General features: G+C 28.4%; 1 protein-coding gene across 1 annotated transcript; it reads right to left on the bottom strand.

Moving 5' to 3' along the window:
• Nucleotides 1-16,392: 16,392 nt before the first annotated feature.
• Nucleotides 16,393-25,571, bottom strand: LOC112714990 (coniferyl alcohol acyltransferase-like). The gene is made up of 3 exons (XM_025766708.3): nucleotides 25,094-25,571; nucleotides 21,166-21,579; nucleotides 16,393-17,132 (listed from the first exon to the last, which is right to left on the bottom strand). Exons 1-3 carry the CDS (start codon nucleotides 25,514-25,516, stop codon nucleotides 16,566-16,568), a joined length of 1,404 nt encoding a protein of 467 aa, XP_025622493.1. The 5' UTR covers nucleotides 25,517-25,571; the 3' UTR covers nucleotides 16,393-16,565.
• Between the last annotated feature and the right edge of the window lie 1,592 nt (nucleotides 25,572-27,163).

Genomic DNA, 27,163 nt, shown 5'->3' with positions numbered 1-27,163 from the left:
CCTTTTTGCCTAAGCTTAACCACAAATGAATTAAATTATATAAGAGTATAGTAAATAACTTTGATATAAATCTAGTAACTGATAAAATAAATAAGACCTACAGTACAATCAAGTGAGTTTAATTCGGATAGATTCTTTCAATTTTTTTAATTGTTTAGAAAAATATAATTTTTTTAAATAAAATAAAAAATATTAAATAATTAAATATCACACCTTATCAAATAATTGAAAAAAAAAACGATCTACCCTTATCTAACATTTATAAAAAATGAAGAGTGTATATACAATAAAAAAGAATGAATAAAAAATTCTCAAAAAAAAATTATAACACTCTTACTATCAGAATATTATGTTTAAATCATGATATCGCTAATGCCAAAAGTATTATTTATATTTATTATATTACTTATTTACATATTATAGGAGCCTTTAAATAAATGAAACTAAAAATAAAAGGTATTTTTTTGTCATACATATATACATACATATATTTTATATTCCAATTATTATAAGGTAATTAACAATTATTACAACTCAAGCAACTACATTTATTGTCATGAATAAAATGAATTAAATCTTAAAGTGGTCTGTAAACTTGTAATCGAGCTTTGAACTCGTCTCTAAATTTAAAATTGTCCCAAATTTATCCTTGAACTTAACAATGATCATCCCTGAAATATTTTTTGGCGACATATTGATGACGTGGTTCGACAGAGATCACGCTGGACTTGTGAACGTCGTTGTTTCCTTTTTGACCCCAAATACAACTGAAACGATGTCATTTTAAGTATTAAGAGATGTTTAATGCATTGGTGTTACTGTGCATCTGCCTCTCACGAAGTCTCTTCTTGTTCTCCTAATCCCTGCAGATACCTCGCAGATGCCGGTGCCACCACTACAACAATAACATCAATTTCTTAACATAGAATCTCTGCCTCGAATGGATACTACAACTCTCTCACAGTTGGAACTCCATGTCCTGTCTTTCTCCTACCTCTCCGTCTTTGTTCTCTATCCCACCCATTATCACCTTGTTATCCCCAAAATTGATCCCTCTTTCTTCAACGAGAGCACTAGATCTTGCTGCCAGACATACTCCCGTCCCCTTCCTCCCTCCCCCCAAGTCCTTTCTCACCAGCCGCCAATACCGTATTGTTGGCCTCCTCCTCGTCGCTAAGCTACCTTCTATCCTTTTCAATGGTCTTGAAAATGTCGAAAATCATGTGATCATCGATTATCTAAAATATTTTATTAGAAAAAATTAAAATTTGACAATTCGCTCCGCCTTCTTCCGCTTCCGCGCTGGTCGCTCACTACAGAGGTGGTGCTGTCGAGTGGAGAGGAGAGCTCGCTATGGTGAATGTCGGGGAGAAGAAGAGGAAGAGAGGGAGGAAACTGAAGGTAAAGGTAAACTTGGAGAAATCTTATTATGATGAACAAGGAGCAGTGATCAATCTAATGGAGCTAGTGAAGGTGGAAGATCACACTTTCTAGATATTAAATTGGGAGTAGAGTTATAAACTAATAAATAGAAATTAAATTGAGTCAAAATATTATAATTGTCACGTAATATAGCCGTTGATTATCCATTATGGCTTCCCTCCATACACGATATCACTTCTTTCACGAATATTCGTCGAAAAATACTTCAAGGACGACTATTGTTAAGTTTAGAGACAAATTTGAGACAATTTTAAGTTTAAAGACGAGTTAATTCGAGGCTCAATTGCAAGTTTAAGGATCACAGTGAGGAGAAAAAGCCAAAAGAGAAAAGAGGCAAGAGAAAAATATTAAAAAACTAAAAGAATTTTTTGTGTAATTGATTTTTGTTGAACTAGGATTATTTTCTTTGTCAAGTTGGGATAGCACTTAGTGGTGACTAGGTTTAGGTAGAAATTTAGTGCTTGATACTAGATGAATTAGGTTGTAATTCATTGGTATTAGTATATGTAATCAGTTTAATTATAATGGAAATTCCACCATGATTGTGGTGGGGATTAGATATAGATTTCATGGCACAAAGAAACTGAACCAAAATACATACTTACTTAATTCTTTTTTTTCTTTTTCTATCTTATTCTAGTTTTAGAGACACACACACATATATATATATATATATTCTGCATAATCTGCTTCTACAAAAAACTTTTTTTCTAAATTTAATTTGATTTAACCCTTTCTCAAATTCTAGCAGTATTATCAACTACTTTAATATAATCATGTTAGTTCTCGAATTTCAAATTTTTTTTTTCAAACAATATATTATAGACTTCTATAGTTCACTTTTTTAAAAAAAAATGGGTTACTACAATTTTACTTCTGAGACTCATACATATTTACCATTTTTAATTCATTTTTAATGTATATAAATTAATTGAAAAAATCTTCTCTATTAAGAACTGATTTAATACTTTTTAAATTTTGTTTATTATTTTTTATCATCAAAACTAAATCTAAATTAAGAAACTAACACTAACAACCTCTTCGGTCTACATTTGAGATATTTTCATAACATATTTATAATAATTAATTTTTAAAAAAATTATTAAATTAAATGAGTTTACGACGATTCAAAATATGTTATGATTTCATATGTTAGATATTTAATTTATTTTTCTAATTTTATACTATCTTGATTTTTACTATTTTATTCTTAACAATTTTATCACTTTATATTCAATAAGTTCTTTCAAGATATATTTTTAAGGCAACTATTCTAATAAAGATGTCAAAAATATTTTTTTAATTTTATAATAATTTTTATTTAAAAAATATAACTTATTTGTTTGGCCATACTTTAAATAAAAATAATACTTTTATAATATATAAAGATCAAATCCTACAATTTATCATCTAATAATTAAAATGAAATATATTCATATGATGACAATCAATAAATTTTCATTAAAATAGCCACCTATTTATAATAACTAATTTTGTCACGAGTCATGACATTTGTATTAATATATTATATTTTTTGAAATTTATTATCAAAACGTTACTTTTTTAAATTAATTACTCAGATACCTCCTTTTATTAAGGTGATAACTGATTTATTATTTTATTTTTAATTATAATAAAAAATTGTAAAATAAAAAAAATAATATTTAAATAACTAATTTTAAAAGAATCACCATTTTAGTAATAAGTTAAAAAAATGACACATTAATAAAATAAAAAATCGGCTTGGCTTTAATCAGTTATATACCATATAGTCCTCCCAATCAGAAAGATACACAAGCACTACTCTTTTCTACTTTAATTTCTACTATATTAGTTGCCTAGTTGGTGGTGCAATCGCAAAGGAGATATTGCACTTTTCATTTAATTGCTCTAAGCTAAATTAAAGGGCTATCTCCACCGCCGACATTAATTATCACTGGTTGGCTTTGTTTCAAGCTTTCAATTGCAAGGGTACAAATTAAACACTCCAGCCGCTTTCTTTGTAGCCGTCATAATTGATTAACAGATGAGTTATTGTAATTGTCATCATATATTGAAAATTTCGGCCCAAAATGGTGGAAAGCATTCAATCCATTTCTTTGGAAACTTTTGCATCTTGGAGCTCCATAAATTTAGCGGCACCCAGTAATAAGATGCTATAGATCTGGTTGAGTAAAATTTTATAAAAATGCGTTTGTGTTTTTTAAAAATAGATATTTTTTATTTTGTACTTGATAAGAAAGAGAGTAAGATTGCATATATTTGTATAATTAAAGACATATACGATGGAGTTACAATTAATATAAAGACTTAAGATGGTGTGATAGAAGAATTTTTTATTAGTATAAAATTACACTAGGAATCATCCTTAGTCTTAGAAGTACTCATAGAGTATATTCAAGAGCCTGTGTCATAGTGCATATTTTTTACTGATGATATTGTCCTTATGGGAGAGTTAAGGGAAGATCTAAATAAGAAGTTAGATTTATGGAGAGAATCTCTAAAAATGTGTGGTATGCGCATAAGCTATAGGAAGACGGAATATATAGAATATAAGTTCGGCCGCCGAAGGAAAAATCCTAATACATATGTGAAGATTGGAAAAAAACATCCTACGAAAAGTAAAAGGTTTTAAGTATCTTGGATGCATCATACATGATAATGTAGAGATTGAACATTATGTAAATCATAGGATCCAAGCAGGTTGATCAAAACGGTGGAATGCGTATAATTTTATATGTCACAAAAAAGTGCCTTTAAAAGTTAAAGGTAAATTTTATCGCACTACTATATCAGAGTGGCTATGTTTTATGGTACAGAGTGTTGGACGAGCAAAGGAGAGCACGAACATAAGTTAAGTGTGATAGAGATGAAGATGTTGAGATGGATGAGTGGTCATACACGATTGGATAGAATAAAAAATAAAGATATAAGGGAGAGAGTTGAAGTAACATCTATTGTGGAAAAGATGGTAGAATCGCATCTTAAGTGGTTTGAACATGTGAGAAGAAGACCGACAAAGCACCTAGTCAGGAGAGTGGATGAGATGGAAGATGGATAATGAGTGAAAGGTAGAGAAAGACTTAGGAAGACCATCCATGAGGTGGTCAAATGAGATTTACATGTAAATGATCTCTCTGTAGACATGATACATGATAGAAGCAGAGCTCAATGGCGCGTTTGATTCATGTAGCTGACCCCACTTAATGGGACAAGGCTTTGTTGTTATTATCATATTTGATAAATTGAAAAAAACTATATATTTGTGCTTAAAAGATAAAAGTGCTTTTAAAAGCATCTAAAATATTTTTTTTTTAAAGTTGGCTTGTACTTATCAAAATTAAAAAATCTAATATAACCTTATACAAATAATCTCTAAATTTAACTTTTATATTTATATCTATTGTAATATTTTATTTTAAAAATTATTTTATAAATATAATTATAATACTTATATTTATTGAAAGTTATTTTTAATTTGATATTTTTAAATGCAAGTGGTGCTGCAGTTTTCATAAACTATTTTCATAAAATGAAAATGTTAACAAACGAAACTTTAATGTTCAGGGTCCAAATTGTGTATACAATAACTAAAATTATTGTGCAAGTTGTCACAATTAAAAAAGAGAATTTTAAATATTGTGCACAATATTAAATTACTATATAAATATTAAATTTTTAGAATAGTACTTTGTTCACATTACCATTGAAAAAGAAGGAAAATATACAAATTATAAAAAAAAGTTGTACAATATTTGAAAATATACATTTAATGATGAAGGGTGAGTTCAAGCTGCATCTAAAGGAAGTGATTCAAGAACTAATGGAGTGTGAGGAGAATATTTCTCTGCACATTCTCTTGTTGAGAGAAATTGCAGAAATTGGATTAGTGATTGAACTAACTCTATTAGTCACATGTTTGTGTATTTATACGTAAGCTTGCTCAGAAGACTAACTGACTAACTATAAATAGAGTTAATGCTAACTAATTCTAACAAACTTAAAGCAGTGCTAACTAATCTAATCAGGCTTGAAGCTTCAATTATCAAGTCACGCCTTTCCTCAAGTCAGGCACATGTATGTTGAGGAGCCTGAACTTGCGATGACATGAATTGAATAACTTGGGAATCAATGCTTTAGTGAGGATATCTGCAGCTTGCTCTGCAAACTTAATAGGCAGTAGTTTGATCACTTGTTCCTTGGCTTTGTCGCAAACGATGTGACAATCCGCTTCTATATACTTTGTTTTCTCGTGAAACATTGAATTAGCAGCTATGTGTAATGCTGTCTGGCTGTCGCAGTAGATGGCTATTGGCTTCATTGGTGGAATTTTGAGCTTATTTATGATGAAACGTATCCACTGGGCTTCACATGTTGATGCCGCGAGAGCCTTGTACTCAGCTTTTGCTGATGATGTGGTCACCACATTTTGCTTATTGCTCTTCCATGTTATCAAACTTATTCTCAGGAAGAAGCAATAGCTCGTTATTGGCCTTCTCGAATCGGGACATGTAGCCCAATCGCTATCCGAATAGCCAATTACTTTAATATTGGACTTGGTGGAAAAAAATAGGCCTCATGTTGGGGAGGATTTCAAGTATCTTAGTACTCTTAGGCAAGCTTCGAAGTGTTTGTCAGTGAGACATTCCAAAAATTGTCTTAACTTGTCGACTGCATAGCTGATTTCAGATCTTGTATTTGCTAAGTAGAGTAGGGCGCCCAATTAATCTTCGATATTCAGTGTTGGTCTTTAACCTTGTTCCTATTGATTTTGATAGTTGACTGGAGTAATTCATTGGAGTTGTGGCACTCTTGGCAGCTAGCATTCCATAATCTTCAAGTAGTTCAAGGCATGGTACATTGCAAATCCCTACCTACTTCTGTCAAACTCGATGCCTAAAAAGTATTTAAGTTCACCAATGTCCTTGATCTAGAACAGTTCGTGCAAATGATCCTTGACAGCCTAAATCTCAACCATACAGTTTCCTACCAAGACGAGGTCATCCACATACACAAGTATGACGGTGAAGGAAGTATCAGAGCCCTTGGTGAAGAGACAATCATCATGCTTCGATTGATGGTACCCAAAACTGGTGAGAGTGGTGGCAAGTTTGGTGTACCACTGTCTACTTGCTTGTTTTAATCCAAAAAGCGACTGCGTAAGCTTGGAAACCAAAGCAGAATCATCAACCTTAAGGCCTGGTGGTACTTTCATATACACATTTTTAGGGAGATTGCATTGGAGGAAGGCCGTGTTGACATCAAGAAAAATTTTGAGTGTGTTCATTTTAACCACAGAGCTGAACGTATCGAAGTAGTCATAGCCAGGAACTTGGGTGAAACCCTTTGCAACAAGACACGCCTTGTACCTTTCAACACTTCTATCTACTTTGAGTTTAGTTTTGAATACCCATTTGCAGCCAATCGCACGTTTCTCTTTCGGCAGAGTAGTAAGAAACCAAGTGCTGTTCTTCTCTAGAGCTTCAAGTTCTGCACTAATGGCCTGCTGCCAACAAGGATGCACAATTGCTTCTTGATAGGTTTTTTGTTCTTCAACAGTGGAAAGTGCTACGATGTGAAGGTGGCAGTGACTCGTAGGATAAGACATCACTTAGTGGATACTTGCATCGTGTAACACCCTACCACACAGTGCCTTACGCTTAAGTCATAAAGTAGAGGTGGCAAGATATTACGACCTCTAAAGGAAAAGGATATGTACATAAATATAGTGGATGAAATCATATCAAGAAGCCTTGAAGAATAAGCTAAACAAAAACGATAAACAGAAAATCGTGTCACACTCGCATGGATATTCGTAGAACGGACAAGTGAGATCAAAACAAAACTGAAAACATATGTATATATCAGAGTTCCAAAACTTAGATAGCAAGTTCCAGACTCGACCTGCGAAGCTAAGGTCGGCCAGAGTATATAATTATATATATTTATATACAATCCAAAATAAAACTCAAACTACAAAATAAACATCTGTATCTCCAAGTCAACCTCTAGGAGGGACAAAATACAAAATGTACATGCGAAGATTCTATAAACATATATGTATAGCCTAAAAGAAAATATGACAGTCCAAAAGATAGTACTTCGCTTGTAAGAAGGCTCTCCGATGCTCAACGAGGTGCCTCTCAACCTGCATCTAAAAAACAACAAAATATATATGGAATGAAAATTGGAGGTTCTCAGTATGATAAAGGTACCCACATAGTTAATATAAAAGGTCCCGGAAAAGCTAGAGGCATTTCTAGAACTTCGACACTCATATTTCAGTTCAAGGATTCAACTACACCAGAAATTAGGTAAGTTATCTAAAGTATTCAAGTTCTGAATCTAAATTTAACCGAACATTCCACTTTCTGTCTCCTCTAATCCTCTGAATCACCCATGGGACAACCCCCTTCACACCTCTGCCAAGAGGGGTTTCTCAGAAAATATACACATATAATTCAAGCAAGGAAAACACAGATAGAGAAGTATTTACAGCAAGTAGAACAAGTAGCAGATAAGCAGAATTAAACAGTTAAGCAAACCAAAACAATGCACACTCAAGCAGACAAACAAATTCATATGATGTATGCCTGTCTTATGGCTGATGAGTCTCATCTGTCGGTTATACAGCCAATCCGACATGTCCTGGCAATTAACCATTAGACAGTCTCTCTGTGTGCGCATCCCCAAGCTCAATAATATAGTATTCCATAGAGTCAAACTCCAAGCTCAATAACATAGTATTCCATGGAGTCAAACTCCAGGCTCAATAATATAGTATTCCATACTCAAATATAATATTCAATATATATATATATATATATATATATATATATATATATATATATGCATGCCCATAGGGGGAATCCGGAGAGTTAAAGTGTCCGGTCACATCTTACGACAGAGGGTCAACAAATAGTCTCAAATACACAAGCCACATAATAATCTCTTTCCTTTTTAAAATAACACTTCAAATCAAAACTCCAATTCTTATAGAAATTTTAGTAGTATCTCCTCTAAAACTCGAATTTATGCCAACCCTTCAAGGGTCCCAGCTACCAACCCAACACCTCTCAGTCATTCAAATCATTTCCAGTAACAAATTATTTCAAGATCGAACAAATAGCAATATTAAATCTTTTTCCAAAATCAACCAACTTCAATAGCAAATTACTAACAACAGCTAAACCACACATTTTATACCATATACATAATCCGTCAATTATACATTCAGTTCATTCCTATCTTAAGGTCTTTTAGCCTAAGTTTTCACATGACATTAAACATTAACTACGAGAAACCAAAATCATACATTCGTACGGAATCAAAATATTCGAAACTCCAGTGAAACTTTCTGACCGAGCCATCGAAGAAGAAAATGTCCAAAATCGCCTGTGCCTCCTAGAACTCCCGTTGGCCGAAATCAAAGGATAGAAGAGCTACGTCGCCGTCAGCTTCCATCGACCAAAAGTAGTGCCAACGTGTAGAGGAGGAGGATACAAATACTTTTATCGAATTAGATTTTTTATTGGGGTTACGGATTGCAAGAAATCGAAGCCAAAAGGTTGGAGGAGGTTTACATTCTCACGTTTCTCTCTCCCGGTCACTTTTCTCTCTCACCACTCATTCTTTCGTATACTATATATATATATATGGCAGCGCAAGTATAATAAAGATAATAAAGTAAATGTTACTTATTCCTTCGGACGATACTATTATATATAAAGCTAATGACATAATAAGGCTAATGATACTCATAACTATATATATATGTATAAGTATACAACGACTTTTCATTAGGTAAATGGCTGCCGCCTTTTATATATATATATATATATATATATATATATATATATATATATATATAGTTAAATGTATATAAATTATTAATATGATATTAGTAACTTAAAGATGAAAGATATTTAGTGAAGTATTAGCAAAATTAAGCTCACCAAAGAGTACTAATAGTTACTCATATCGGCAGTTATCGAATTCGATAATAATATTATTAATTAAATTCTATTTTTAAATTAAAATATCAATTACTCAAATTAAGATATACATATAAGTTTTATTAATTATAAATTACTAGAATTATAGTTTTATTTATGTAAAATATTATATATATATATATATATATATATATATATATATATATAAGAATATGAATTTGATTGAATTTAAATTATTATAAAATTAGTTCAATTACTGATAGTAAAATAATTTTCTAAAAATAAGGAACTCTAATTTTATAAAGTAAATTATAATTTATTTATATTTATATTTTTTTAAAAAATTGAGAGTCGCTACATATCGGGTTGCAAGAGTTGAAGATAATTAGCAAGTTGATTCTATGGTTAATAAGGAGCAGTGAAAGTCTCTTAGGTAAGAGGGGGTCTCCATTCTCTTGAGGATATTCTAATAGGCCTAGCAGACAGTGTAGTGTTTTGATGTTATGCAATAGTGTGTGATGCGGTTTGAAATGCATGCTGTGATGGTGAATGATTATATAGTGATGCGTGTGAGGAAGAACTCAAAACTATTTGAGGAGATGTGTTTGGATTAGGAGATGCACACCGTGTATTATTGGATGAGAAGTGAGTGATATTTTGTGAATGAGAGTGAATGGTTGAATCAAGAAGATCTATGAATTGATGAATATGATTTTCTGGTTCTGGTATAGAATCAAAGATGCCATAAGTAATCGAATGAAAAGGAAAAAGGTGCTCATAGAACTTAATATCTCTAAAAAGAAATATTTCTCTAGTCTTTAGGTCATAGAGAAGGTAGCCTTTAACTCCTTGTTGATGTCCAAAAAAACGCATTTTTTGGCTCTTGAATCAACTTTTTTTCGATGAGCTGAAGTGGTGGTAGCATAAGCAAGACAGCCAAATACTCAAAAGTAGTTGATATCTGGTAGTTTTTCATATAGAATTTGGTATGGGAACTTATTTTTTAAAATTGTGCTGGAAATCCTATTGATTATGTGAATGGCTTGAGCACTTGCATAGTTTCAAAAACATTTTGGAATATTTGCTTGAAACATGAGTGCTCGAGTCACTTCTAATATATGTTGATGTTTTCTCTCAACAATGCCATTTTTTTAGGAGATTCAACACAACTAATTTGGTGGATAATACCCATGGCTTCATAGTATGCTTGCATTTGAAACTCTATTCCATTGTCAGTTCGGATCTTTTTAATTGTTTTGTTGAACTGAGTTTGGATTAGTGTTACAAAGCTCTTGATTAAGTCTTTGACTTTAGACTTTAATTTCATAAAAAAAAAAGCCATGTATATCTATTTCTATCATCTACAATGTAAGAAAGTATTTGTGACCAGCAGTAGATAAGTGATTAATGGTCCCCATATATTTAAATGAATCAAATCAAAATTATTTTCTGTCTTTGACAAATTGTGTCCAAATGCCAATATATCCTCTTCCTCTTTCTCTGATAGCTCCTCTACCATGCTTCCTTCCTCTATTTTCTTGAGCAGTGTTGCTTGAAGTGCTCATCAGAGTTTTAGCATCAAGTATAGATTCAGGCTGATGTATTTGCCTTTCTTGCTGAAGTAGCAGGGAGAAAGCTTGATCAATCTTTGACATTGGATTTATCAACATGACTTGAGACTTTACATGAGAATAAACTTCATTCAATCCTTTGAAGAATCACACGACATATGTACTTTCTGACAATCTCCAAACCACACACATAATTAGTTGCTGCACACGTTACACAAGAGATATAGGTCGTAGGTTTTTAAGTTCTTCTCAAATTGCCTTCAATTTGGTGAAGTATGTTGTCAGAGAGTTCACCTTGCTTGATTGCGCTTAGCTCATCATCAAGTTCGACCATCTTGAATACATCTCATTGACTATATTTGTGTTTTAGGTCTCGCCACAAATCTGCTGCAACATCGTGCCAGATCACACTTTGAATAATTTCTGGACTTAATGCCAAGGTTATCTAAGAAATAATGTAATTGTTGCATCTATCCCATGCTTCATACAATGGATCATTCACATATAATTTTTCAATTGAACCATCAACAAATTTTACCTTATTTGTTGACTTCAACGCTCTCCACATTGCTCTTTCCCTACTGTGGTAGTTTGAAGATGCCAAGATCGTAGCGATCAGAGGGGATCCTGAACTTTTACCAAAATGCAGGTAGTACGGGCTTAGCGGATCTGTGAGAGGACTTATATTGTTCCTTGCATGCTGAGACTGCATGATGTTAAATTAATTCATTATATTTGCAAAAGTGTGCATGTCCATGTTTGAAAGCTCGTTTTTCTAATCTGGCGTCATATGTATCAATGAATCTTTTAGCGTTCAAGATTCAGAATTTTTTCTCTAAATCGGAAAAACAGAAATTTTGCTAAGTTTATTGTAATATCATCAATCTCTATCGTGTGAGTGAAGAAAAGAGGAAGAATTGGACAGAAGCAAAGAGAAATTGGAGGTTGAAGAATTTGGGGAAGAATTGGATCAGGAATTGAATATCAAGGGTTTTGATGCAAGAAATTGAAATTGAAGTTGCGAATGAGGATCCGATGCGTCAATCACAATCAAGAATCGAATATCTAGGGTTTGAGACAAGAAATTGGAATTGAAGTTTCGAATGTGAATTCGATTTGATGCGTCAATTACTTCTCTCACACTGTTTGTTCGAATTTACTCGACCTTTAGAATTTAGCCTCCACGCTCACTGCACTATAATGAAAGGTGAGTTCGAGCTGCATCTAAAAAGAATAACTCAATAATTAATAGAGTATAAAAAAAATTTCTCTTGCACATTTTTTTATTGAGAGAAATTGCAAAAATTAAATTAATAATTAAATTAATTCTATCAGCTACATGTTTATGTATTTATACATAAATTTATTAACAAGACTAACTAACTATAAATAGAGTTAATACTAACTAATTCCAACAAATTTAAAACAGTACTAACTACTCTAGTCCGACTTAAAGTTTGAGTTATCAAGTCTTATTTAAAAAAATTGCAAGTAAACTATGTCGAAGCTTTCACCGATAATTTAAAGAAGGATTTCTCTTTAGTGACAAAAGCAATTAATAATTAAACTGCTGAGAAATAAATATTAAATATTTTTTTGAGAAAAACTAGAAAGTGCGAATAATTCTCAAATATGCAGGGTGTAGGTTTATATATCTTAGATATTTTCTAGGTGTCATCTCTATTGTTCATTAGTAATAAATTATCATGCAATTGTGGTTTGAATAGGAAGAAGCAGATGTCATGCATTAAAAAACACTATATTTATCTCTTAGATGTGTAAAACGGTATAGAAAGAATACAGTGTAATGATCTTAAATATAGTAAAACTTTTGTCGAAATTTAGGTTGTCGTTTTTATTCAATTTTGAGATATTTATTTTAAATAAGTTTCTTTATTCTGTTAATTTTTTTAGTTTTAATTAAATTTTTAATAAAATTTTTATACTATTTTTAATTTTATAATTAAATAATTTTTATACGAAAAATATTATTAAAAATAGCATAATATTTTTTTTTAAATATATATAGTAAAAAATCTAATTAAATTTTGAATTATAAATATTTTTAATTTAATTTATAAAAAATATCCAATTAATTTTAATATTTTTTACATTAAAAAAAATTAATTATAAAAATAAAAATAATATAAAAATTTTAATTAAAAAATTATAAAAATCTAATTATAAATTAATAAAATTATAAAAATTAATAGAATAATAAGACTTATTTTAAATATTAATACAAATTACTATTCTTATAAATATTATCTGACCGTATATAGTACAATTTATTTATACGTGTACAGTACTATTTACTTTTACACATATGGACTAACGGGATCCACGTTTAATATAGAGGGGCATTTGTCCTCACAAATTTTTTTAAAAAAAAGTAATACTTATATACATATATACCATTTATTATATTATATTTGTCTTAAAATAAAATATAAATAGTTCTTTTATATTTTATGTTAAAAAATATTTTATTAAACTTAACACATAATAATAATTATATTGTTAAATATGATTTAGTATAAAAAATAAATAAATACACTAAAAAATTAGTGATAATTAATTATATTATATTAGTTAATTAATTAATAATTAAATTGAAACTTAGTTTTCTAATTAAATACAACTTAAATTATTAGTAATTTTTTAAAAATTGTTTAAGATAAAAAATATATTATCTATATATTAATATACTGTAATTATTTTGGTTAAAAAAATTATTTATACTATAAAAATTATAATAAGTAGATTTGACAAATAAGTAAAATAATTATTTAAAAATATATATAAAAAATATTTAATCATGTTAAAAATAAAAAAAAGTCCTTATAAATATTTTTTTTGTTATTTTAAATATTATACTATGTGTATGAAATTATATTTTTATTATTTTAAATATTATAATAATAATTGTGTGTATATTTCTAGTTCTTATCAATATGTATTAGATAGTTCTAATTTTAAATTTTGAATATATTTAAACCAATTTAGATTGATCAAGTGATCAATTTAGTCGTCCGCTTAAATAAGTATTGAGGGTTCGAATTCTGTCTCGTATGTATAGCAACTCATTGCCGGCCAATTGTAGATTCTTAAATGAAATTCAAATTCATGACGGATTAGTCCTTAACTTGTTGAATATCTTGGAAAGAAAAAAAATATCTATACCTAAATTTTATTATATTTTTGTCCTCATTACTAAATTTTTCTGGGTCCGTAACTGGACTAACGTATATGGTTATTCGTATAATGTATACATACAGTAGTATTGATTTATACGATACCATTTATATTTACGAGACTACTTACAAATATATTTTTGTTCATATTTTTTATTGTATTGTAATATCTTACAAAATTTATTTTATTATGTATATTTTGGCGTCTATTATTACATTCGAATATCTCTAAATTTATGTTGTGAATCAACTCTTGATGAGTCCAAGACAATTTATATTTACATATACGAAGAAAATCTTAGTTACATTAATATTCACTAAATTCAATAAAGGTCTTAAATAAATATTCATTAAATGTTTTATACTTCAATCTTGAATCATATATTTACTAAAGAGTTAACTATCAATTTCATATTTGAAATAATTTTTGAATTATTTAAAAATATAATAAGAATAACTAATAAATATTATATTTTTTATAAGTGACAAAAATAATTTTGTATTTAATAAATAACTTATTTATTTGATTTGAATTTTTGTAATAATATTTGAATAAATATTTAGAAAATACAAAAAATAATTCAAAACAAAATTTGATCTCTAAATTTTTTATTTTTCAAAATAATTTGGTCATTCAAAATAAAGAAATTTTTTAAAAAAATCATTTGACATAAAATAATCTAATTTTAAAGATAAAAGCTATTATTTTTATAATAATATTTACAAAAAATTGTATTAACATCTGATATTTAAAATTTTTTTAAAATAAATATTTAATATTTAATTTTTTGGTCATATTTTTAAATTTTTAAAAAATTTATTTATTATTAACATCTTTTAAAATCATTTTTAGCAGTAATGTAAATTTTTTTAGTACTATTTTAGTAATTTACTCACTAAATTATTGTACTCGGATACTTTTTATATATCCTCTCCGTCTTCTTTATATCTAAATTCAATAAATGTTTTAAATGCATATCAAATTAGATGGTATACATTAATTGTATTTAATTAATTAATTTGGATTTTACCTAAATTGCTAATAAAGGAACCACAAAATTTATTATAAAGCTGTTTATGAAAATATCCTTATTTAATATAACTAATTTAAAATGTAAGTATCTATATTATTAATTGTGTTTAATATTGTGTAGTGAGTAAAAAACAAAATATTTAATAAATATTACATTAAATCAAGAAAATTTCTTTAAAATAATTGATATTGTGAACTAGAAAGAGTTGTCTGGTTTGTATAATTTCTTTTAAACTATTCCATTTTAATTTCCATAATATATATTTAGAGGGTGCTTATTAGGAAAAAAATTATTGGATGTTGCTTAATTATTACTTTTCAAGGGAGGGAGAAGGTTATGGTGGTGATGGTGAATCGAAGGAACAAGAAAACGAGGACAAAATTAAAATAAGAAATGAATTTGGATAATATGGGGGTTGAAATATTAAAGTTATTTTAGATATTGAAGATAAAAGTGAAATAATTAAAAGTTGGAGTGTTTTAAATTTTAAATTTTTCTTAAATTAAACTTGGGAAATACTATATTTCATCCAAATTTCTTTCAGTATTGTTAGGTGACCAACATTTGTTAGCCAATAATGAGGCTATTTTTCTAAATGTAGTTATGCAACTAACTTTAATTTCTTATTTTTCAATGATTAGATTTATTATCACTCTCTTTTCCTCTCTTCTCATAACAAATAATTCATGGCGTTTTTTCTTTCATCTAACAGTAGAATCAATTCAGTTAATTTTTGTATGTTGTTATAAGTTTGAGTTATAAGATTCAGAAAATTGTTTATCCATTAAGTTAAGCCATTCACTTGGGATTAACTAACTAAAAAGTTAATAATGTTAGTCATAATTAATTATTGTTATGTTAGACTAATTTAGTTATACTTAATTAACAAAAAAACTTGGATGTATAGTATTATTTAAAAGTTAAAGTTTTCAATTTCAAAATTCATAGATAAGATTTGAATTTGAAAAATTATATAAATAGAAAAATATAATTATTTTAAAAAAATAAGTACCGATATCACAATTAATTATACATAGTTATGATGTATAATATTTAAAATGTGAATGACTATTTAAAATAATAAATACTCTACATATTACACATAACGATAAATAAAATATTTATTTAGTTTATGTAAAAAACCTCTAAAATAACAAAATATCTAAGTAGAAATTAATAAGCAAATTATGGTCGTTCATTACATAGTAAATGTAAATATATATGTATATATGAACACAAGTATTTGGTTTTGATTAATGATCTCATCTCAAAGAAGTTTAAGGATTATGCAATAAAGAAAGAAACATATTGAAATGATCTTAACCAACACACATATAGAACCCCTTGTTCTTCTCCCACTTGTGTTTATCATTGGTTAAGGTACTCCCAAGTTAAAGGCATAAAGAAATGAGAAGCCTCAGACTCAATGGTGTGTAATTGTTCCTTCACAAGGTGCATGTAAACAACCCAATCACCATTCACAAGAGGGCTTGGCATTGGCATCACATAGCCAGCATTTCCACCCCAAGGAAAATGATAAGAACCAAACACAGCCTTCCCCCACCCAAAATCCACCTTCTCCTCCGGGAACCTTTGTCCAGACGATATAACGAAAGCCGGCCCCTCCTCGGCGCCATGGCAATAGATCTTCGCCAACCCAGGAACCGGCCGGTGTGCTTCCACCCAGTCAATAAGCCCTAGAAAGTGCTCCTCTGTTACTGCCACCTCCAAAAACTCATGAACCACATTTGCAACCCACCATAATGGTTTCTCCACCAGCTCCTCCACCAGTTTTTGACCAAAGGGTATGGAAAGCACATTTCCAAAATAAGAATTCATCAATGATTTTTTTCCTTTTTCTCCATCACAACTGCTACCACCACTATCGGCTAGCCTCTTCCTTCCATCCACCACTATGCCCATTTTGGCAACAACCTGCTACATCATTATTAGAATTAATAAATACAAGAATACAATAGATAATAGTTGAAAAGATAGAAAATAAGTGTGGTGTTCAATTGTGAAGTGGAAGGTTCTATGAATTATAAATGAAAGAGAGAACTAGTTTAACAATCATGTTAGGTAATTGACAGGTAACACTCCATAACAATCAATTATTAATTCAGCTGCAAACAAACAAACAAAATTATTCAAAATTAATTGAAAAGAAATATCTAAAATTAAAAGAAAAAAAATCTAAAATATAACAAAAAAAAAACATCTAAAATTAAATAAAAAGAAGAAACTAAGATTATTGTAAAAAAAAATTCAAAATCTAACCAAAAAAATATTCAAAATATAACAAAAAAAAAAAACATCTAAGATCATGGTAAAAAGAACTCTTCTAATTATGGTTAAAAAAAATGTGTTACTTTCATATGTTTTTCATACTTAGATTTTGGATATCTAAATTTTAAAAGTTTTGGATTTTTTTTTTTAAAATGTACAATTAAAAGTAAATAAAACTAAATTATTACAAAAAGCATAATTTTGGACGTTTTTTATTCTTTGATTTTAGATGTTTAAATTTGAGAGATATTTGAGTATTTTTTTAGAATTGTACAACTAAAAATAAATGAAAGCAAATTATTAAAAAAAAACATCATTTCAAATATTTTTTATGCTTTTGTTTCGGATGTTTAAATTTCAGATGTTTTAGATATTTTTTTTTGCACATTTACATTAAAAAGTAAATGAAAAATATAATACCTTTAAATTTTGAATGTTTAAATTTTAGATATTTTAGATTTTTTATAATTTTAGATGTTTTATTTTGTTAAATTTTGGATGTTCTTTTCAACGATTTTAGATGCTTTTTTGTTAAGTTTTTAGATGTTCTTTTTTATGATTTTAGACTTTTTTTTTATTAAAATTTTGAATGTTATTTTTCAGAACATAAGAAAAAGAAATATCTAAAAATTAAAAAAAAAGAAACATAAAAAACTATTAAAAAGAATCATCTAAAACCTAAAAAGATGAAACATCTAAAACATAAGAAAAAGAAGCATTCAAAATCTATAAAAAGACACGTCTAAAACCTAGAAAAACAACATATCCACAACTATTAAAAATAACCATCCAAACTAAAAATAAAAAACATATAAAATATAAGAAAAAGAAATATGCAAAACCTATAAAAAGGATATAACCAAAACTTAGAAAAAATACACATCTAAAACTATTTAAAAAAAATCATCCAAAAACTAAAAAAAAGCATCCAACATTATTAAAAATGTATCTAAAATTAAAAGAAAATACATCCAAAATTATTGAAAGAAAGACAACAACTAGAAGGATAGATAAAATTTTTTAATGTCTATGTTAACATTCTCTCGCTTCTCGACTCTAAAAAGACGAAAACGGCTTAAAAGAAACAGAAAAAGAGGAGAAGAGAGATGAAGGAAAGAGAGAAGGAATATTTTTTAATGTAAAACTTTTTTTTAATTTTTAAATAAAGATTTTTTAAAAAAATTAATTGCTTAGTTGTATAGTGTTAGTTTTTTTAGATTTTCTCTTAATTTAAAAAAAAAAAAGAAGAAAATACCATATCCTTCTTAACTCACATATACTTAACTGATCATTGACTAGAGTTGATTTAAATTGTCTAAATTTAACCAGAATTAATGTTACAACTATAATAAAATCAGTTTGTAATTAACTTATTCTTTAAATCTGTGTTTTGTATAATTTTTAAAAAAAAATATTAGCCTAGTTCAAGTGTACAATAACTACTTCTTTTTCATGCTCTTTTTTTAGAAAATGAAAAAAGAAAGGGAAATTTCTCTCGCACCATTGTTTCATATTGCCTTCCTTACCTGTCCATTCTCTCGCTACTTAACTTTGTATATATCTACATATCATTTGTTCATTTGTTGGATGTCACAAATATTTAATTATGCTCAAATGAGCACTATAATAATTTGACGATAATTTTTAATATGTAATCATCTCGTTCTACTTTCTTTCCTTCTCTCTTTTTCCCTAATCATTGTCCCTTGAATTGATGCTTCGCAAAAAGACTAACACTCACTCCACATAATATTTGGATCATATATATAAATTTTGGGGGTTTCCTAAATCAAAAAGTAAAATATTAATATAAAAAAATGACAATATATTTGTATAGAAAAGCGCGCGTGGATGTGCATCACAAGGACAAATTAGAGTGGCAAAAACAATAAAGAGGGAGAAGGTAGAGAGCAAAGAACCATTGAATTAGTGAGATGAGTAACGGAGGCAAGAAAGAAGTTTTTTTTTCTTTTGGAAAAGTTTAGGGAAGCAATTTTATTGAATTTTGGCTAACATGTACCAGTAGAAAAAGGAGAATTATTGGATGAAATTTCACTCTAATCTCACATCATTAAATTATCATTGATGACTATTTAATGACTGCCAATTACAAAAATTACTGGCGCCTAGCATTGCTCTTTTCCTTTTTTAAAAAAATCGTGGAAGAGACGAAGTTTTTCAAAAATATGGATTGGGCTAATATATTTTAAAACGGGTAAAATATATTTTTTTTCTTTAATTTTTATGACTGCTTTTTAAAAAATATCTGTAATATTGAATTGAGTCCAATTTTAATTTTTGAGATTGACAAATTGTACTGATTTAGTTCTTGAAATTTCAATTATTTTTAGTCCCACATATTTGAAAAAGTATATCACGTTAGTTCTAAACATATTTTTTATTACTGGAACTCAACACCATAAATAAGGTAACTTAGTCCTTGTCACACTAGACATTATAACAGTTAGATGACGTGAAAGAAAATTGTAATTGAACCAATTTGGTTCTTCTCTGTGCATACTTGGAGGTCAAGAATCATGATTACAGCGCATATATAGAAACCCTCGCACCCAATAACACAAGAACTAAAATAAACTCTAACACAGACTCATGCTCAACAAAAGTAGGATCAAAATGTCAAATATGTATACATTGCAAAAAAACACCAAAAAAGTTTTTACCACTCGTTACTAACCTCTGTGAGCAGAGTTACAAATCCTTGCAGCTGTGTTCAATCTCCACGCACATGCTTATACACATTTTTTGAAAATTAATATTCAACCACAAATTTCTTCTCCTCCAACAACCACTAGTTACTTTCAGCCATAAGAAAGAGAAATGTTTTTGTTTTAAAGTTTAAAGGAGAAAATACGAAGAGTGATCAAAAGGGTGGAGAAGTAACATTTTATTACTCTAGAACTCTCAAACAACGTCATTTCAATCTTTCTTTAACGCTAAAACATATATGACGATGATGTTTCTTTTCCAGCATGACAAGAACTAAATCACATCATTCACAGTGTTAAGCTCCGGTGACAGAAAATGTGCTTGGGACTAACATGATGTATTTTTTTGAATTTAAGAGATTATGTTAGAACAATTGGGATCTTAGGGACTAAATGAATTTAATTCATCAATCTCAAGGATTAAAATGGGGCTCAACTCTTTTAATGTTTAATTTCATTCAAATTCTTTCTAATATTTTTTTTCATCTAATTTTGTCCTTAATATTTTTAATTTTGTCTTTAATATTTTTAATAAATTTAACGTTTGGGTATAATTTTGATACAAATAATAAATATTAAAAATAAATTAAGATTAAATACAATTAAATATTAGAAGTATTTTAAAAAAAATTACAAATATTAAAAACAAAAAATATATTTTATTTTCTTTAAAATTATACAATGACATATATTTAAAAATAAATTAATTATAAATTAAACTTATTATGATTAAAAAATACATTTAATTAAATTTAAATAATTTAGATTAGTAGTAGAAGTACTCACCAAACAAAAGAATCAACTAATTAAAAATTGACCGGATAGATTACATGTTAATTAGGAGTGGACTGGTTAAAAACCACCTAATTATTTTACTTCTTTAAACGTTAGTCATTAAATTAGCTTCTTTTATCGTTCAATATGGTAGTTTTAATTTTACGCATAACACAAACCTTTTTGCCTTTGATGTCTGTTGAAGCTGCACGAGCAACCATCTTCCACAAGAACGCGGAGAATGACTCGAGTTTTGTGCGCTTGGTGGCGCCATTGTCGGTGGCGAGTGACTGCATGTGTTGGAGCTGCTTTGCTGTGACATAGTAAATGCGACTAAGGAGAGGGGTGGTGGTGGCAGCTGGTGGTGGGAGCTTGGAGATGGGGATGTACATGCTGTGGAGGGAGGGGTGGATGAATCCTGGGCGGCGGGGACTGAGAAGGGAGCGACGGAAGCAAGGTTGTTTGGGCTTGGGCCTGGTGGGTTGGGCCATGTTGGCCCATGATACAAGGAACATGTTTGCTGAATATGCATCCGCTATTCGATGATCAAATGTGCATCCCACTACTATCCCACCACACTTGAGTGATGTTGCCTGCATGGTTAAGTACAATTAGTTTGATTTCAATTACGTTTGTTTGAAGGAAAAATAGGAGGAAAGAGAATAGAAAAAATAAAAAAAATAATTATTTTTTATTATTTAATTGAGAAGAAAAATTAAAAAAAAAGAAAAAAATAGTGTATCTATCAATTTTTTTTCTTTTTAATATTAGAAAAAAAAGGAAGAATTTTTTTTTTTTTACTTTTAAAGTTTTAATATTATTCCTTCACTTCTTTTAATATATTATTTGATACCAAAAAAATATTAAATAATCATTTCTAATCATAAAAAATTTAGATGTTAACATTTTTACTTATGAAGGTCAAAAATTAAAATTATACCATAAAAGATAGTTTTTACAAATAAAATTTTTTGAACTCTAAAAAATTAAACAAAATTTTCAAATTACCTTTTAATATAATCTAACTGTAATTTCTAATTTTACCCTACACTATCACACCCCCAATTCCAAATTCTACCACCACTCTCATCCCTAACTACCACCGTCACTTATTGCCATCACCATCACCATCTTAAAGAGCTCCCTCATCACCATTAAAATCTTGCTGATCTTGTACGCAATACAAGAGTCTTAGTCAATCAATGTCCCCACTATGCTCGCCGTATCAACCTTCGTCTCGAACTTCACGTCTTTTCCGTCATTCTGTACTGTGAAGTCGAACTTGTTTGCTCATTCTGTTGTCAAAGTGTTTATAACCCTGTTGTTTGACTTTAGCATGTGCAGCGACTGGTATACTGGAATTCCATGGTACAACAACACCGACATCTTCTGTGCGTCCGTGAGGTTCTTGTGCTTGGGCATCAAACTATTCATGATAGTGTATGTCCATGAGGTAGAACACGGTCAAGCCATTGTTCACGCTATTCTGAAAAGTTGGAAGAACCTTTGAAGGTCTGAGCAAGTCTGCGAATGACTTGCAACCTTTCTCGGATTGGACATGATGTTGATGATGTTGATCTGGCTAGGGACCGCAGTGGGTGCTTCTGCTTCGGCGAAACTCAATGCGCTGCTGATTTCGAGGATGGAGATATTGTAAGGGAGTTTTTGATCGGACTTAACGTAGAAAAAGTGGAGTCCGTCGTTGTCTTTGGAGGCAAATCCTACTTTGTTGCCCTTGAGGTTAGTGAGATTGACGGCAGACAATTTCAACGACACTGCTAGTGACCTGGAACATGGAGGATCAAAAGCAGTAGAGGTGGTAATGGTGATGGCGGCAGTGATAGTGGTTGTTGGAGATAAGAGTGGTAGTAGGGTTTGAAATTAGAAGAGTGGTGGTGTGAAATAAAATTAGAAATTATAAATAGGTTATATATATTAAAAGGTAATTTAAAAATTATATTTAATTTTTTAGGATTTAGATAATTTTATCTGCAAAAATTCATTTTTCATGACTATAACTTTAATTTTTATTTTTTATGTATACAAATATTAGCGTTTAAATCTTTCATAATAAAAAATGATTATTTATTCTATTTCATTTTCTTATTTCGAATTTCACAAACTGAAATTTTATATTCTGGTGTATATTAGTTACCAAACAAAAAATATTCAGTGTATATATATTTATGTGTGCGTTAAAATTTAGATGAGGAAATATATAATCCTTAATATTATATTTTTGTTTCGACAAACAATTTGTATCAAAAGACAATTCATAATTTATTTTTTTATTATTTAAAGTATTAAAAATTAGTTTCCAATAAAACACTTTAATCATCCATCTGCTAGCTAAAGTATTTTCAAAGAAAATTAAAGTCTGGTTTATCCTTTTTAAAAAATATTTTGTAATTACTTTGTTATTTTTATTTTTACTTAAATGAATTTTTTATTCTTATAAAATGACCGTATTTTAGTTTTAGTTCCTGTACTTATTCTTTGCTGGTTTTGGTCCAATAAAATTGAAAGATTTTGGTTTTAGTCCTGTTTGTTTACTTTGCTCCGTTAAATATTAAAGAAATCACTTCGATAAAGATACTAAAAATATTTATTTTAAAGATGTTTATATATGTTATGGGATATTTTTATTAAATCGGTTAATAATTTATTTTTTAATAAATTATAACAAAATCAGTTTATTATAGCAATAATAATAAACTTAATTGTCCGTACTATAATTATTAGACTCGATTTGATCCGACCAATTTATATAATTTAAACCGAATCATGTTTAAATTTTTTGATAAAAAGATAAATATATTTCTGATTTTTGTTTAAAAAAAATCATAATCCAATAGGTTATGTAAATTGGTCGATTCGACTGAATCTGATAACAATTAAGTTTATTGTTATTATTATAAAAAATCAATTTTATTCTAATTTATTAAAAAATTAAAAATAATCAATTTATTAATATGTTTAATAATAATACAATATATAAATATCTTTACAAAAAACGTTTTGGGCGTCTTTGTAAAAGCATCCCCCAATAATATGCTAGATTAAATGCTAATACGTAATGTATTTGAATTTGTCATATTATCGATTCTCATGGCATATCAGCACTTAAAAGAAGAAACTAATAAAATGGAGCCAAAGTCAGAACCTTTTAAATTTCACTGAACAAAACGATCAAGCAAAATTTTGTAGAAACTAAAAAAAGAAAAAGTTAACTTTTAATAAGGACAAAAGACTTATTTAAGTTTTTTTTTTTAGGAAGTAATATATCTAATATTTAAAAATTATAGAGTAGTTTGCTAATTTTATAATATAAACTCTACTTTCTCTCGTCATCGTCTAATATAAAATTTATTAAGAATTAATTTGGAATTTATTCAAAGTTTTATTTTAAAATATTAAATTTAATACAAGTTTATAAAATAAACATTGTCACTCCTAAATTCATAGTATCATATTTAAAAATAAAATGTTATTATCAATTTAGAAATATAAATATGCAAGTACTATATTATATATTTATTAAAAAAGAAAATATATACTTTTCGTGGGACTATCCCATGCATATTACTCTTTTCATGATATGCATAACTAATCATTATGTACTTTTATTAGTTATACTACCTTAGTCTTCTTATTGGAGTTAGATAATGAATAAAAAAAATTTAGAAGACTAATATTTTTATTGAAATTTGGCCAACATTTAATTAATAAATAAAAAATGAGTAATTTTATAATTTATATTATTGAATATAATTTTATACCATTAAAAATATTATTAATAACTAATTAATGACTATAAATTATAAAAGTCATTAGTCTCTAACACTCTTCTAATGAATATTATGATTACTATTTATATATTTAGAAAAAAATATAAACAAAAAAATTCTTATATAAAATAAAATTATTAAAATAAAAATTCAGATATAATTATTTTTATATGAATTAATAACATAAAATTATTAATAATTTAATTAAAAATATTAAATCATCTAATAATTTTAATTATTAATTTTATATAAAATTAATCTTTGTTATTAAATATTCTAAAGATTTACGTACGTTTTAGTAATCTTGTATTATTATTACCTGGACCACAAACACGCCACGCTTCTTCTTGGGAACAAGCTTCCCTTCAATGGAGACATCAGGATTGAACAAGTTGAGACACTGAAGCTCAATGTCTGCGACAGCTTCAACAAAATCAACTCCACGGTTGTTGCATAGCAACTCGGGTTCACCCGCCGTGTTGGCCACCACTTCGCCGGCAAATGCATAGTAAGACACAAGAGCTTGAGAGAGCGATTTCTTCAAACACCCCACCATGGATGCAAAGCTATTCATCACCATTGTGTTGTTGTTCTTGTAGCAGAAGAAGACTCCAACGTCTACCGGAGGAAGGAGTAGATCGAGGTTAGAGAGTGGTAGCCAGTGTTCTTGAGTTGGTAGAACCGCTGCTACCACCTCTTCATTGGTCACACTCACGTTGAACTCTCCAGCAGCACTATCCATTATTAATTATTGTATATATGTATTTGTGTGTAGCTGATTGGCGTACTGGTGAAAATCGTTCTTTGGGTACTATACGGATTTATAGGCAGAAGGTGCTAGATAAGAGAAGATAAAAGAAGACACGGTAAGGTGAGTTGGTTTGATTTTCAGCCAATGTTGGTTCAGCTGTTTCTTATTCGTTTATTGTTCATTTTAATTATTAAAAGAAAGTGATTATACAATGAAAAAGTATAGATAGATAATGAAAATACTAAATAATGTGAACAATAGATATATCGAATGTTCATTTTACTCGGTATACAGATGGTTATTCTAATATTAAGATTTAAGTGGGTAATTTAAAAGTGTAGTGTGTTTTTATTTTATTAGTGGTTGTTTAAATATTTTTATTATTTTTTTATTGTTAATAATGTTTAAAATTTAAATGTGTGTTAAAACTTAGAAGTATATTACTAGATCATTAAACTAAAAAAATTAGGTTTTGCTTAAAAATGATAGTTAAAAGAATAATAAATTTTAGTATTTTTTAAAGTATTCATCATTTAACATTGTGGATGGTAAATATATTAGAAGTTCAAATTAAGATAATCGTTTATGTTACGATAAAAATTACAATTTATTTTATTCTAAATTTAGTTTTTATTTAATTTAAAATAAATAAAAATAAAAATTCAATTCATTTGTAAATTTTTTAGATTTACATTATAAACAAAGTCAAATTTTTAAAAAAAAATTTCATCATTCTAGAAATAAGGGGGAAAATAATAATTTTGTCATGCTCAAAGAATTTGATTACTAAAAGAATTATGTTGTATTAATATTAAAAATCAAAGAGACCAAGAGTATATTTCAAAAGCAATTGTATTGACTTGAAATTATTCATAGATGAAGAAATGTATAAATTTTGTTAGCCACAAAAAAAAAAATGGTAAAGCTCAATAAGTTAAGTGAGGACAACAAGAACCAAAGAGTCACTAAAATTCAAATTTATTTAACTATATTTAAATTTGATTTGTTGATAGAATTTCTCAAAAGATTTTATTTTTAATTTGTTTAGTAATACTTTTAGGAGTTTAAAATCAAATATTATCTAATTTAAATTAGTTACAGTTAATTTTAAAGTAATATCTTTTATTTAATTTCAACTTTTATAATTTTATTTTAGGAAGATTTGACCTATATTAAGGCTTATCTATTAGAAAACTATTTAAACATTTTTATGAGAAATTTGAATAGTTTTTTATGAATAAATTTTATGGTGTCTATGATGCACAAATTTTATGTATTCAAATAATGAGGTGAGTGATTGCTTTACTTGTTGCAGGAAAAAATTGAACGATCCAACCTAAAGGTAACTCTTAGTGTTGGTTATTACAATTTTATTCCTTTGATCGAAGTTGTCAATGACAAGTTTTTTGAAGATTTAGTAGAAAAAATCCATCGGTGACCTAGGTCGCTAAGAATACATTTCTTAGATGTCTAGTAGAAAAATAGTATCCAACTATCCTTTTAACTTAATCTTTTCATTTTCATTGTGTCTTTTGTTCCTCTTTTTTTCTTATCATTTTAGTAGAAAAACACTATCCAAATATTATTTTATCTTAATTTTTCATTTTCGTTGTGTCTTTGGTTCCTTTTTTTTTTCCT

Source organism: Arachis hypogaea, chromosome 10, assembly GCF_003086295.3.
Source record: "Arachis hypogaea cultivar Tifrunner chromosome 10, arahy.Tifrunner.gnm2.J5K5, whole genome shotgun sequence".
NCBI classification, from domain to species: domain Eukaryota; kingdom Viridiplantae; phylum Streptophyta; class Magnoliopsida; order Fabales; family Fabaceae; genus Arachis; species Arachis hypogaea.
The sequence above is the reverse complement of the archived record's forward strand: the minus strand, read 5'-3'. Positions and strand labels throughout refer to the sequence as shown.